Source organism: Nomascus leucogenys, chromosome 14 (assembly GCF_006542625.1).
Source record: "Nomascus leucogenys isolate Asia chromosome 14, Asia_NLE_v1, whole genome shotgun sequence".
NCBI lineage: Eukaryota > Metazoa > Chordata > Mammalia > Primates > Hylobatidae > Nomascus > Nomascus leucogenys.
Window position 1 is genome coordinate 75898852 of NC_044394.1, and position 15817 is coordinate 75914668.

The following is a 15817-nucleotide window of genomic DNA, read 5'->3' on the forward strand; positions in this document are numbered from 1 at the left end:
TGTTTGGCGTGCAATGAAATATACAGCAATATTGGAGAAAAAAACAAACAAAAATTAAAATAAGCAAAGAGAGACAATACAGAAACATGAGAGTTACAATAATACACTTTAATCTTCATCGCAAAAGAGTTACACCAAGAGTAGAGGACTTCGGAAAAGCAAGAGTGCTTTCCAGGTTGTAGTGTTTGTAGGAGGAAGGGACCAGTTATTGAAGCACGTTATATGTCTTCGGTAGGCAGAAAGAAAGGAAGGGAAATTTCAGGAGGAGGCTTGGTATAAATAAAACTGGGAGGGTAGGAAGCGGTAAGATGTGACTAGGACTCAGTATGTAGGCTAATTTGCTGGAATATGGAGGTGGTTTGGAAGGTAAAGCTGGAAGTGAAGGCTGGAGTCATTATGGTTATAGCTGCTTTTGAATGCATGGATAAAATCTTGGGATTTATCTTTCGGGCAGTGAAAATTCAGTCATTGAAGGATTTTGAGTTAAGGAAGAACATAATAAGAGTCTTTTTAAGGAAAATAACCTTGCCATCTGTGTGAAACAGAGAGAAATGAGTTAGGAAGCTATTATACTAGTTGAGGCAAGAAGTAAAAGGTTTCTGAATCAGAAGGGTGGCTATAGAAATAGAAGGAAAACAAAGAATGGTTAGATGGAAATATTGGTAAGAGATTTCATAGATTAAAACTGACAGATTTTGCTGACAGATTAGAATGGATTGTGGTGGCACTGGGAAAGATGAGTCAGGAGGTGACTCCAGGATTGTAGCATTAGCTGAGGGTGGGAGAGTGAGTCCAGTTAAATATATACGCCAGTGAGAGATGGGGACAGATGTATTACACTAGGACCCTGAAGTTTTTCTTGGAGGGTTCCAAGAGGAAACTGAATCACTTGATGGTTACTTCACCACCAAAAAATTGCTGGAACAGTCACTATTTACACGTTAGTGATGCATTTAAAAATGAACTTGAACCGGCTGTGCGCAGTGGCTCACGCCTGTAATCTCAGCACTTTGGGAGGCCGAGGCGGGTGGATCACGGGGTGAGGAGATCGAGAATGTACTGTCTAACACGGTGAAACCTTGTCTCTACTAAAAATACAAAAAAAAATTAGCCGGGAGTGGTGGCGGGCACCTGTAGTCCCAGCCACTCAGGAGGCTGAGGCAGGAGAATGGCGTGAACCCGGGAGGCAGAGCTTGCAGTGAGCCGAGATCGTGCCACTGCACACCAGCCTGGGCAACAGAGCAAGACTCCGTCTCAAAAAAAAAAAAAAAATTAACTTGAACCAAAACTTAATCTGAAAATGTTAGTGTATTATCATGTGAGGAATGAAGCATTTTCAATATGTTAAGAAGCACATGATTGTAGAAAATGTAAATATGATAATTGGCAATGATACCAGGATTGTAACTAGTGATTTATTGAGCTTCCCCCTTTCCATGTCGCCACCTTGCTGCCTGTCACCACCTTGCCTCCAGCCTTTTAAAATAATTTTTTAGTAGAGTGAACAAGAGCAAACACAATAAACTATTCTGATAATTAGAATCTGATATCATTTGTTGTGAGAATTAAACTTTCATTATTACCCAAATATACTGGGTAATAAACTAAAACATTTTTAGTTATTTTTCTTCCTTACTAGAACTGGAAGTGGAAAGTTAGTCTGGTATCAGCCATTTTCTTCTTGTAATCTTCATCAAATCTCTCATTCTGAGCCACGGTGAAGTGTTTCTTCCAGTCTCCCACTGCCCCTGAAATACAGTTATGTGGGAGAGGATCAATAGTTGTTGGAAGAGTCTGTGCTTCCCTATTCTCCTGTTTCTGTGTGATGATTTCTATGCCATGTTCCAGGAAGGGCAGTATTGGACAAAACGTTTCTCTTGCTATCCTGTCACTTTCTTATCCTGAAGAGAAGACGACTTTCCTGTCTGATTTGCGAGACAAGGAGAGCCTCTTGCCACCTTGCTGCATTAGTGGGTGAGCGAGACCACCATGTTACAACAGCAGGCCTGAAGGGCTTTCTTGTCTTTCTCTGTGCCCTGTTGCACATCGAAGCGTCGTAGGTGCTCATGACTATAGCTCCCATGCTGTAAACTGACCAAGAAGGGCCTATTTCTGGGAGGCCCAAGGTACCATTTGAAGAAGAAAAAATAAGACCTGCCCCCACCAACTTCTCTAATTGTAATCCCTGCTACCTTTCACAGCTTTATTTTTCTTAATGTTATCTATCTATGTATTCTTGTTTATTTTGCTTATCACTAGAATATAATTTCCATGCAGGAATGAATTTTTGTGTTTTGTTCACTGCTGCAAACAGTGGCTAGAACAGTGCCTGGCACATAGAAGGCCCTCAGTAAGTACCTTTGAGTGGCTGAATCTGATAGCATAGAACCATCTATAAAATGGATTCTTTGCCCTATCTGACTTAATTCTATATATTTTCATGTTATTAGCCAGAACTCTTAAGGGAAAGTGGGGATAAGTGGTTGGATTTAGACATCAAATCTTACTCTCTTAATCTTAATAATAATTGGCTAATTAAACACTATTTTCATTTTATCAGTGGTTTTTTAAATACTTCTTTTCCCCAAATGATTTATTAAAGATACTATTTTTCCTAGACATAGGAAAGAAAACTCCTCAAATGCTTTAAAATAGTTGACAGTTCTTTTAAGATTATAACGAAAATAAACTATAAAAACCTTTTCTCATGAATGGAGAAATGGAGTGGTCCATGATTTCAGCAGGAATCGATGAATAGTTTGCCATTGGATTCTGTTTCATGACATCAAATGAAGTGTAATGGACAATTTTATCTAGAACTTTGTCATCTAATTTCTTCCCAATAAATTCTGCCAGCTTCTGAATTTCGTGCTTTGGATTCTATGATCAGAGTCAAAAGAAAAGTAATGATTTAATAGAATTAGTTAGAATATTATGATGGATTAATGACAGTAACCAGTAACATATTACGAGCTAAAATAAAAAACAAATATTAACAAATGCTCAAGTGACTCATTTTAATGTGATGACCCATATTGTTCTTTTTTTGGTAATTGGAATCACTAATAATTTTTTCCCCTTAATATGTAATCAACTGGGTAGGGTTAGTGAAACACTCGCCAGACAATGACATACAGTGCCTAGTGAATGGTTCACTAAGGGAATGTGTCAGGGTTATGTCCACAAGCCCTGCTCAAGGCATTTCAGAAGCACAAGGGCAGAAGATTTAAGACCTGACCCAGAGGAAGCTACATCCTGTTTCTGACATCGACAGAAATGTCCCCAGACTGCAGTCATGGCAGGAGGAGAGGAGAGAATTTTTTTTTTTTTGCATGCCTCAGGAGGCACCCATGGCTAGTAACTCTGGTACCAGACCACCAAGTCAAGTGGAACTGCTACTGATTTCTCATCAAAGGGACATACAACCTTGTGACATCACTGTGGCTGTGGGACTCCTCCATCTCTAGGAGCAGAGGGCGGGTGGGGAGTGAAAGTGGAAGCGCTTACCCTGACCACTGTGTCGATAGTGGGCTTCTGCTTTAAAAGCTTGTATGTCAAAAATGTTTCATTTGATTGACCTCACACAGGCTAGGAATCAGAGAGTGCTGAGAATTGGGAGCTTTGTGGGAACTACAGTGAGGGGACATTCAAGAACAAGATCACAGCAATATTTTTAAAAGTTTTAGGGACTCTGAGTTTAGATTACCTATTTCGATAAAGTTTCTTCCTGGCATGCATAATACGCTAGGGTCTACCTGAACAAAAGAGCCCCATTCCCAGAGACATATCCTTTCTCTGACATGGCTATGATACATGCTGTAGGCAAACATCATCTGCCCAGAGTCTTCGTATGGTGGCACAACACTTTTGTACCAAGTAAAAACAAAGTAAACACAAAGAAGGAGGGAATTTTATACTGATAACCTCATAGGTTGTTCTGCTGGTTCTTTGGTCATGCTTCTGAGAATCCTAGAGCTATAACAATTATTTTAAAAACCACATGAAAATAGTCTGTATTTTCCACTCCTTTGATATTTTGTAGAAATCACTCATATCACAAGGCCCAGCAGTGATTGAACCTTAGAGAAGTGCATCTAAATGGTGATGTGTGCTTGAATCTCCTGGGAATTTTATAAAACTCTAGACTTAGCAGGCCTACAGTGGGCTCCAGTAGCTCATGCAACTAGTCTGTGAAGCACCTATTGAGTATCAAGGCTTTCAATGACCAATTCAAGAACAGAGACTGTAATTCTGTATAGATCTCTGTATTTAGTGGGGTCACAGAAAGTAGCTGAGTAGATGATTATTTACAACAAACATCCCCTGATATTATCTCATTTAGTCCTCAAATAAATCTTGAATGGGTAAATATTTTTATCTTCATTTTTATATGTAAGAAATCTCCCAAGATGTTAAGTGTCTTTACCAAGAATTGACAGAACTTGATTTCAATAATTTTTTATCTAAATCATTAGTATTTTCCATTGCACCACATCTTAAAGTTTCTTAAAGCTATTGGCTGGGCGTGGTGGCTCACGCCTGTAATCCCAGCACTTTGGGAGGCTGAGGCAGGCGGATCACGAGGTCAGGAGATCGAGACCTGGCTAACACAGTGAAACTCTGTCTCTAGTAAAAAATACAAAAAATTAGCTGGGCGTGGTGGCGGGTGCCTGTAGTCCCAGCTACTTGGGAGGCTGAGGCAGGAGAATGGCATGAATCTGGGAGGCGGAGCTTGCAGTGAGCCAGAGATCGCGCCACTGCACTCCAGCCTGGGTGACAGAGCGAGACTCCATCTCAAAATAAATAAATAAATAAAGTATTATGTTCCTCAGTGCTAATAAAAAACAAAAACTCTGGGCATGGTAGCTCACGCCTGTAATCCTTTAGTAGGCCGAGGTGGGTGGAACACTTGAGATCAGGAGTTCAAAACCAGCCTGGCCAACATGGTGAAACCCCATTTCTACTAAAAATACAAATAATTAGCCGGGTGTGGTGGCAGGTGACTGTAATCCCAACTACTCCGGAGGCTGAGGCAGGAGAATTGCTTGAACCTGGGAGATGGAGCTTGCAGTGACTTGAGATCGCATCACTGCACTCCAGTCTGGGTGACAGAGTGAAACTCCTCTGTCTCCAAAAAAAAAAAAAAAAAAAAAAAAACCAAAGAAACCAAAATATGCTAGGATTTTTTTTCCTGCTAAACTGCATTTTAAAATAGATATGCAAGGGAGAAAATGACACCATCCATATTGTGTAATAACCTGCCTGTAAGGAAAATGTGCAGCATCCCTGGGAGCACCAGGAAGTTGCAGGTGAGACTGTGTGATACTTAAACTCATGATCAGCCATGCGCATTTTGACAAATGACAGCTGTAACCAACAAAGTGCAGCAATTTTCTGTTCCCCGCATCAATCTGAGTCCCTGATGGGGTCAATACATTATGACTTAAATGTTTTATGGTCCAGTGGGTACACATTAGGTGGCAATGTGCTCACCTTCTTCATGTCCTCATAGAAGAGGTAGAGAATACGGTGTTTGTCTTTGGCTTCCCACCATCCTTTCACATGTTCATGCCAGGAGCCCCAGCACACTGGAGGATAGGATGGAAAACAAGGCAATGAGTCACAGAGGTCCTATTATCCCACTGAAAGGAGAATTCCTGAAGAGAAGTGAGAGTGTTCCATTAAAGAAGGCAGAGCCCCTGCTGGTGAAAAGAAAAAGATTCTTTCCTTCTAGAGTGTTTGGAGATTTTGAGAAACGAAGGGAAACAAAGCTAAATTCTCTCACCTTTCCCAGCCAGAAAAGTCTCAAAATACTCTTCCCAAGTTCCTGGAGCAGGAAGTGCTTTATTCATTCTTTGGAAATGGTAATAGGACACCATGTTGTCCTTGGGATTTCTTGCTACATAGATTATCTGGGAATGATGAGGGGAGGGGAAGGGAAGAAGCAAAAAAAAAAAACAGGATTTTTTTTTTTTTTTTTGCTGTTACCGCCCAGACAAGTCATGTTAAGGTGGATACATTTCATACAGTTCATTTTTTCTGAGGCTGCATTCTTGTCATCCTGGTTATGGGAGACTTTTTTTTTTTTTTTTTTTTGAGATGGAGTCTTGCTCTGTCACCCAGGCTGGAGTGCAATGGCACGATCTTGGCTCACTCCAACCTCCGCCTCCTGTGTTCAAGCGAGTCTCCTGCCTCAGCCTCCTGAGTAGCTTGGATTACAGGCATGTGTCACCACGTCCTGCAAATTTTGTGTTTTTGGTAGAGATGGGGTTTCACCGTGTTGGTCAGGCTGGTCTCGAACCCCTGACCTCAACTGATCCACCCATCTCAGTCTCCCAAAATGCTGTGATTATAGGCGTGAGCCAACGTATCTGGCTAGGATTCGTATTTATTTGCATATTGATTATTGTGGAGAGGTATATATATATATATTTATTTATTTAACAAATGAAATGTTTTAAGAGGAAATGGAAGACTAAGGTTGTTTTAAGGAGTACAACTCTGAATTCCTTTTGCTTTTTACCTTACAGTTTTTCTCTAGCAAGGATGGTGGCAGCAAGTGAAAGGGAAGATGTGTTTTCAGGATCCGTGGTGAGGGCATTGCATAAGCTTGTTCCAAACCTGCAAAATTAGTTTTTGATCAATTTCTACTATTTTTTCTCTATTTGCTTCCAAGTCTTGCTGCTTCCATTATTACTACTACAATTCAAAGCATCTACAAGAACATTGTAACTGTAGATCTGGTGTGAGAGAATACATCTAGCTTATGAATGGATGTTTTGACTAGAACAATTCCTAACCATAACAGTCATCCAAATAAATAAGAACCTAAAAATTCAAACCCTTTCACCAGGATTATCTTACTTGAGCTTATCCTTTTGAAGTAAAATTAATTTCTAACTAGAGAAACAAAATTTAACTCACTTTTGTATAAACAGGAATTCCATTAGAAAATGTCTGGAATATAACAATGGCCAGATACAGTTAAAAAAAGACAAAACCATGAAACTCACCAATAATTGTTTGAAAGCAGATAATTTTGAAAGGTGCAAAGACAGTAAAAATCCTAAGTGCATTTTAGGACTGTAGTGAAGTGTGGCTATTCCATACTCACCAGATCCTAAGGATGGGATTTTCCATTCGAGGAAAGGAAATCGTTGATGAGTCGGTGCCCGTTTACTTTTCTCCACATCACCTTCATTTTGTATTAATTCCACTATCTCCTGAGTCCATGTTGTTCCTTATCCCACAGATAAAATGAAGATGAATAGACATCTAGTATAGTACATTCCTTAAAATATGATCAAATACTTGTTAGAACATCTATGTCTTTTGTTTTGTTTTTTGAGACAGGGTCTTGCTCTGTGTCAAGGCTGGAGTTCAATGGTACAATCTTGGCTCACTGCAACCTCTGCCTCCTGGGTTCAAGCGATCCTCTCACCTCAGCCTCCTGAGTAGCAGGGGTTACACACATGCCGAATCACCCCTGGCTAATTTTTGTACTTTTTATAGAGACGGGATTTTTACCATGTTGACCAGGCTGATCTGGAACTCCTGAGCTCAAGTGATCTGCTCGCCTCGGCCTCCTAAAATGCTGGGATTATAGGTGTAAGCCACCATGCCTGGACCATCTATGTGAATTTAAAAGCTAGGTTTTAAATGGGCTTCAGAAGATAGCATTCCTTATTTATATCTTATTATCATAATATGATTTTTAAAAAAATACTCCAATTTTGAATGGACATTAGACTGATAAATATACATTTATTTTTTTTCTGTCACAACTATTAATTTGGATTGTAATTGTTGTTCTATTTATTTAGCTGTATTGTCCTTAGAAAGGACATTCTCCCCAAATTGTGATCTCCTATAGAGAAATGACCACATGATTTTCAAACTCTCTTTTTCCCAGTCACATAGCATAGGAGACACTTAGTATTTGTTAGCTGAATGAATTAACCATTAGGGCTTGAACTTGATATTGACCATTAGCACTTAGTATTCATTTTTCACCTTTCTCTGTTTCCCCAATATCTCATTGGCTGAAAGGCTGTAAAAGGCCTTCCTGAAACTCCTTTGCCACTAAGATCCTGAAGGCTATTTAGATCCCTCCAGTGAGATGCATTAGCCTGAGTTTTGGAAGCCAGTGGAGAGATAGAAGTCATCCTTCCTGAGGTGGTGGCTGCTGATAGTAGCCCCAGCAGATAGAAATTTGGCAGAGACCATTCCATATTCCATGGCCCAGTGCCCTAGACCTAACCACTGCCACTGTGGCCATAGGTAGAATGGTATCCCCCAGCTTCAGTCTGTCTGTGTCTTGCACTGATCCTGACTGATACAGTGATATTGTGCTATCAACATAATCTTTACCCTTTGATGAAGATCTGTTGCACCAGATGTTCTGGCAAAATCCAGGTTAGGAGGATGTTGAGGTATTTTGGGATGCCTTTTTTTTTTTTTTTCCCAGAGACAGGGTCTTGCTCTGTTGCCCAGTCTGGAGTACAGTGGTGGGATCCTAGCTCAGTGCAGCCTCCAACTCCTGGGCTCAATGGTCCTCTTGCTTCAGCCTCCCAAATAGCTAGGACTATGAGTGCATGCCACCATGCCTGGCTAACTTTTAGTTTTTTTTGTACATAGGAGTCTCCCTATGTTGCCCAGGCTGGTTTCAATCTTCTGGCCTCAAAAGATCCTCCTGCCTTGGCCTCCCAAAGTGATGGGATTACAGGTGTGAGCCACCATGCCTAGCCAGGATGGCTTTCTGAATCCTGATCTAGGTTGATCTTTCCTGTATTATCTGGCTGAAACGTTATAGATTCCTTTGCCCATATTCTCAGTTTAGTGCTTTTAAAGGCCTAGAATAAGGGCATAGGTTAGAAAAAAATTAAATTACATTTTATATTTTATATTAGTTGGTGTCCCGTATTTTCTGGCAGCAACTTTTATTACAGGACGAAGGGCCAAGATGTCTTTAGCTATCCATGCAAAGAATATTCCAGCCATTTGTACTAGTTTTATGGGAATTTATAGCCATAGCACTGAATGTCTATAATGAATGAATTGAATGAATTTATAGACATGAGCCAACATGAGGGCAGATTCAAATGTTGCTAGAGGTTCCGGGGTGAGTGGAATGACTTCTCAATTTATTCTCTAGAGGTCAGTGATTCTATGATGTATTTTTTTCTTGTGTCAGAGTATTATTCTTTTAAAAATTTAGGGTGAACTATTTTTGCCATCTATGCTTGTTTCTTCTTCCTTCTAATAAAATAGGCTTCATTAATGTGTATGGTTTTAGTTATGATTAAATATTACTTTAGATGGCAAACATTTAATTTTCTTAGTGTGCTTTTTGAATTGCTTAAACCTCATTAATGCCATGAAAAACCTAAATGAACCATATCTTAGTACTTGCATTTGGCAGGTAGAGAAAAGATTGTTTATGTATTGAATTGATAATCAAGTGGAATTGTCGATGAAGTTAAGATGATGAGATGTGATCCTCACCAGTGGCTACTTTTAGAAATTTACATTCAGAAAAATTGGATCCTGAATGGGCTCCTGATGAGTTAGACTGGGAAATCAGGACCAACATGAAACAGATGGACAAAGAAGAGACCATGGCCTCCGTGTGCCTGCAGAATCTTCTGTCAGGATCTTGAGAGATAAGAACAAAAGAGGGTTTTGAACAGTCTCAGAAAATACTGAGGTTTAGATTTTTTGGTGTGTGTGTGTGTGTGTGTGTGTGTGTTCTTGATTTTGCAAAGAGCAAATGTATATACAATTTGTGTGTGGACTGAGTAATTTATTTCTAGTAGATATGTAGATATGCAAAAATATTTATAGAGAACTACTTCCACCTCATCGTCCCCCAATTTTTATGATGTGGCGGCTCGGCTCAAGCTAGTCCTACTTTTACAGACAACTTTGTTAAACTGATTGTTGAGATAAGGCAGTTGGTTCACAACTTACCACAAAGGAGGGTGGAAATCAGAAGGATGGTTCTCAGACCCTGAGATGGGAGGGCTGCTGAGGTGATATCAGCATTGCAGAACAAAAGCTCCTCTATTTCTTTCCCAAATCAGCCTCAGGATCCCCTTTCTAGCTCACACACTCAAAGCAGCTTTTTATAAGATCTGCAATACGGGCCTAGATTGGGAACGAATAAATAAACAAGTCTACCCTTTTGCTCTTAAATGTTTTCACTCTCTCCTGGGAAAGTAAAAAAAAAAAAAGAAAGTACATCATAGCATCACAAGAAGATTGAATTCTAAAAATTTGTATGTCATTTTAGTATGTTTTGGTTTAGCTTCAGTTTCCACTAGTAACTTTCCTTGGCCATATCACTGTGTCCAGCAGAGTTTTCCGGATCAACTTCTTTACTTCATGACGAATGCATCCTTCCCACTTACCTTCCTAACTCTCCTCTTCCCCTTCCCCTGCAAGCCCTTCCACCTACCTGCTTTAGGATAGGTAGAAATAAGCAGGTCATCAGGCTTGGCTTGGAAGTTCCAGATCTCATCCCAGATGTCACAGGTGGCTGTGGGCTGAAGAATTCCCTTCACGTAGTTGACACTTAAGCGCTTTGTTCCATCAAATGTAAAATCCTCCATCTTGTGTAAGGCCATTAGTGTAAGAAATCAGAGGGCTCTTCCAGACACAAAGTTATCTTTCAGTCAGCATATGGCTGCGTTGTGGATAGAGGCAGCACCCTTATCCACCACACTACCATACTATCCAGCCCTCTAGCACAGGACTGTCTGGGCCAGCAAACAGGGAGAAAGTGAGTTGCAGGCCTCCCGACTCAGGTTCCAGGGAACTGGAACTCTTGTTTATGATTTTGTCTACTGGCAGTTTCCTGAGGAACTGCAGCCCCCTCCTCACCAGGCTGTGACATCACAGCAGAGGCGGTCACAAACCCTGCTGGCTGGGTCCCGTTCCAGCCCTTCCGTTCTCTGTGAGTTAACAGGACGTAGTGTCATATTGTTTATATCTCTCATCTCTGTGTCCATTAAACCCTTCATAGATAATTTCAGTAATTGTTCCTTCTGGGAATTTTAGACAATTAAAAAGTTGCAGGACTTGCCTGTGAAATTACAGATTCTACACAGAATGACTTCCCTGAGAGACTGCAGGGACTTCTCGTGGGCTATTAACAGTGGGGGCCTTGATGGATCTGAACCTCCCAGTATTAACATCTGCCAGAGTCAGCTTTGTTATTTTTTAAGAGTAAAATAAATAATGCTAAACTGGAGAAGTCTCCTTCCTTTGTAGGGGTTTCATCACAGCTATGAAAACATGTATGCCTCATTTAAAGCAAAATGGATGCAGAAAACTCCAGAGTTAACAGAAGACAGTGGCTGCCTTAGGAATCCATTCTGCCCCTGATAATCAGAAATTTCACAACTTGCTTCAGTCCCTGCCCCCGGCCTGGCCTGCACCCCAGGGCCATGCCACACTTGCTCCCCATGGCAGCACTCCTTCTGGAGATCTTGTCGGCTCTTGTGTGTCTGGCTGTCTGATTCTCTTTCTGGATGTCCCAGCTTTGATGCCCCCTTTCTGGAGAAGTCTTCTTTGACTTTCTATGTCATCTCAAGTAGGTCCCTCCTATTTCCTTGCTCATAGCACTTTGTGTTCCTTTAGAGCAACCATTGACAGTTATTTTTGCATGTTTACTTCTTGGCATTTTCTGTCTCCTTCACTACACTCTAAGGCACATGAAATGGGGCCTGTTGTTTTCTCACTGCCAGCTGTATGCCTAGTGCCTGGCATTCTTCTATTTCTTGAAAGAATGAATGAGTAAAACTAAGCAAAAATTGAGGAAGTGAGTTTCTTGTGCCATCATTATGTGGGGACTAGGTGAGTATGGTGACTGTGGCTTGACATCCTTCAGACAGAAGTTAGGCTGCCTGTATTTGAATCCTGTGCCAACTCCCAGTAGCTGTGGGCAATGGCAGGTTACAGAATCTCTCTTTGTTTCATATCACGCTTTTCCTCAGGTCTGAATTTGGGATCTTAACTTTATCCACCTCATGGTTGTGGGGAGACAAAACAGCTTATTTAATGCTTGGCAACAGGGAAATGTTGGATAAATTGTAGCTATTAATAATAATGGGTGACTTTGTTCACCATTTCTCTGTGGTCCATGTTCTGGATGCAAACTCAGAAAAGATCAATTCTTTGGCTTTCCCTAGTCCTCATCCCCTCCCTCCTGGCCATGGTGAGGTTGATGGGCCCTTGAGATAGAGACTGCCAGGTGGAATGCCTGGGATGCATATGCATTTGCATTTAAACAGACTTATAAAAATCACCTATAATTTTTCAGTTAGATTTTATTCTATAATCTTTTTGGCCCTGTGTGCCATCAGAGTAGAGTGGTAGATATTCGGCAATGCCTTAGCAGTTTTGTCTAGTGCGTTGTGTGCTAGGGAGGGCTGGGAGATGGGGGAGGATATGCTCCCAGACCCAAAGATGACTGGGAGTGAAACTAGATCCAGGGAAGACGGAACATTCCAAATAATTTGAAAAGTGATCTTGACTACAAACACTGCTCTTATTCTCATTGAATGTTTTTATTCAATAGTACTTTCTCATGAGGTTAGGAGAATTAAATAAATGTATTTAGCAATTATAAGAATAAAGTTGGTGCTAAGTCTACATTTGACAAGCATTGCTTTGACATTCTAAATATATGGGTTTGAATTTAAACTGCCCCTTAATAGCTGTGTAACTTTTCTAGTACTTATGTCTTCTGAGCCTTTTGTTTTTTAATTAATCTCACAGGGTTAATGTAAAGTTGGATATAAATAAGGTATCCTGTAGTCTTGGGACATATTGGGTACCCAAGATAAAGCTAATACACTCTCCCCCTCTAATTCTTCCCTGAACCTCCTTTTCAACTGTCACTGTTTGCTTCTGAGCATGGAGAGGAGATTCCAACTCTCAACGCACTTTAGATGTCCTTGTTGCAAACTACTATCTTGTTCAGGCCTCAAATGTGATTCATTTGCAAAATTTATAACTGGAGTTTCCAAACTCTTTTTTTTGTTAGTAAAATCCAGAATGCTGGTTACTACCCTTAAACAGGTCTCTGTTTGTTTGCTTTTTCTAAAAGGAATATGTCGGCTGTGTGCAGTGGCTCATGCCTGTAATCCCAGCACTTTGGGAGGCCGAGGCGGGTGGATCACGAGGTCAGGAGATTGAGACCATCTTGGCTAACACAGTGAAACCCCGTCTCTACTAAAAATACAAAAAATTAGCCAGATGTGGTGGCAGGCGCCTGTAGTCCCAGCTACTTGGGAGGCTAAGGCAGGAGAATGGCATGAACCCAGGAGGCAGAGCTTGCAGTGAGCCGAGATCACACCACTGCACTCCAGCCTGGGCAACAGAGCAAGACTCCATCTCAAAAAAATAGATAAATAAAAATAAAAGGAATATGTCTAAAAAATGTTTTGACTCAGCACACTGTTTTAAAACACACCCGGCCAGGCACGATGTCTCATGCCTGTAACCCTAGCACTTTGGGAGGGCAGGGTGGGCAGATCACCTGAGGTCAGGAGTTTGAGATTAGCCAGGCCAACATGGTGAAACCCTGACTCTACTAAAAATAGAAAAATTAGCCAGGTGTGATGGTGTGCGCCTGGAATCCCAGCTACTCAGGAGGCTGAGGCAGGAGAATCGCTTGAACCCAGGAGGTAGAGGTTGCAGTGAGCCGAGATCGCACCACTGCACTCCAGCCTGGGTGACAGAGCAAGACTCGGTCTGAAAAAAAAAAAAAAAAAAAAAAAAGGACATCCATTGGAGAGTGAGCTAAGCCTGTGTTGAAAAAATTGAATTGTAATGGCCTTTGTTCTTTCAATCAATATTTAGTTTAGAGTTATTATAAATGACTTATTTGTTGTTCAATACTTGAAACCGAAGCAAGAGGAAGAACAAGTCCACATAATTAAAACTGGAATCAAATCCAGATTGTTCAGATATTAATAAATAGCTATGGTTTATTCGGAACTTCTTTTCTCCCTTCCTCTATTTAGATGGCCTTAGGGCCATTCTATTTGCAGTGCACTATTCCAGAAGCTGAGTAGGGAGAAAATGAAACTCAAATGAATTATATTACTCTTTGCTATAATACTTTAATCAGCTTCAGAGATTGGAGGTAACTGTGAGTGCTTAGGGAGATGAAGCAAGGATGCAGGCAATCTATAATTTCAGACAATTCCTTAAAACATAACCTAAGAACCCCTTACATTCTTAGAAAAATGAAAAGCTGTGTCAAATGCTGGGTCATGTAGAACTTCCAGCTGTAGCAAATATAGATACAGGATGCCCAGTTAAATTTCAATTTTAGATAAACAGTGAATTAATTTTTAGTACATGCATTTTCTGTGCAATATTTGGAATATACTTATTCTTCAAAAGAAATCACTGGTTGTTTATCCAAAATACAAATGTGAGTGGGCATCCTGTATTGCATCTGTCAACCATGAGTAGGGGAGCAGTTCTGGCCAAGTCTAACTCCAAAACAGAAAAACTCTGGGAGCTTAATCAGTGGGATTAGAAACATGCCTGAAGCAGAAAGCCTTTCAGAATTGCACATGAGCTGGGTGACCACCTGCCTCTTTTCCCTGGCTCATGGGGAAAACTTCATACTTTTCAGTTGTTAGCATCTCTGCTGGCCTCTCCTCTGGGCTTGGAGATACGCCCAGCTTGTTTGGTGGAGATGGCACCACCTTTATCGGGAACCTGCACCCAATAATTCAACATGAGTCCTTTTCTATTTTCCCTAAGTGTTGGCTGATCTGAGAAATAAAGGGAAAGGGTACAAAGAGAGAAATTTTTTTTTTTTTTTTTTTTTTTTTTGAGACGGAGTCTCGCTCTGTCGCCCAGGCTAGAGTGCAGTGGCGCAATCTCGGCTCACTGCAAGCTCCGCCTCCCGGGTTCACGCCATTCTCCTGCCTCAGCCTCTCCGAGTAGCTGGGACTACAGGCGCCCGCCACTACGCCCGGCTAATTTTTTGTATTTTTAGTAGAGACGGGGTTTCACCGTGGTCTCGATCTCCTGACCTCGTGATCCACCCGCCTCGGCCTCCCAAAGTGCTGGGATTACAAGCGTGAGCCACCGCGCTGGGTGTCTGGGGGAGACATCACATGTCGGCAGTTTCCTTGATGCCCCCTTAGCCACAAAACCAGCAAGTTTTTATTAGTGATTTTCAAAAGGGGAGGGAGTGTACGAATAGGGTGTGGGTCACAGAGATCACATGCTTCACCAGGTAATAAAATATTACAAGGCAAATGGAGGCAGGGTGAGATCACAGGACCGGGACAAAATTAAAATTGCTAATGAAGTTTCAGGCACGCATTGTCATTGATAACATCTTATTGGGAGACAGGGTTTGAGAGCAGACAACCAGTCTGACCAAAACTTATTAGGTGGGAATTTCCTCATCCTAATATGCCTGGGAGCGCTACGGGAGACTGGGGCTTATTTCATCCCTTAGCTGCAACTGTAAAAGACAGACGTCCCCAGAGTGGCCATTTTAGAGACCGCCCCCTAGGAACGCATTCTCTTTCTCAGGGATGTTCCTTGCTGAGAAAAAGAATTCAGCGATATTTCTCCTATTTGCTTTTGAAAGAAGAGAAATATGGCTCTGTTCCACCCAGCTCTTAGGCAGCCAGACCTAATGGTTACCTCCTTTGTTCCCTGAACATCGCTGTTATCCTGTTCTTTTTTCAAGGTGCCCAGATTTCATATTGTTTAAACAATCTGTGCAGTTAACGCAATCATCACAGGGTCCTGAGGCGACATACATCCTCAGTTTACG

At 41.2% G+C, this 15817-nt stretch overlaps 1 protein-coding gene across 1 annotated transcript; it reads right to left on the minus strand.

Annotated features, from left to right (window-relative positions):
* Positions 1-1208: 1208 nt before the first annotated feature.
* On the minus strand, positions 1209-10924 carry SULT1C4 (sulfotransferase family 1C member 4). The gene is made up of 7 exons (XM_003277444.4): positions 10457-10924; positions 7115-7240; positions 6524-6621; positions 5786-5912; positions 5494-5588; positions 2700-2880; positions 1209-1748 (listed from the first exon to the last, which is right to left on the minus strand). Exons 1-7 carry the CDS (start codon positions 10623-10625, stop codon positions 1636-1638), a joined length of 909 nt encoding a protein of 302 aa, XP_003277492.1. The 5' UTR covers positions 10626-10924; the 3' UTR covers positions 1209-1635.
* Between the last annotated feature and the right edge of the window lie 4893 nt (positions 10925-15817).

Bases quoted from the DNA above. Each gene is read 5' to 3' on its own strand.
- SULT1C4 (XM_003277444.4), bottom strand. From the start codon at position 10,625: ATGGCCTTACACAAGATGGAGGATTTTACATTTGATGGAACAAAGCGC. The intron at 6,622-7,114 runs GTGAGTATGGAA...CTAATTTTGCAG, and splicing joins AATCCCATCCTTAGGATCTG to GTTTGGAACAAGCTTATGCA. The intron at 2,881-5,493 runs GTGAGCACATTG...CTCTGATCATAG, and splicing joins TCTATGAGGACATGAAGAAG to AATCCAAAGCACGAAATTCA.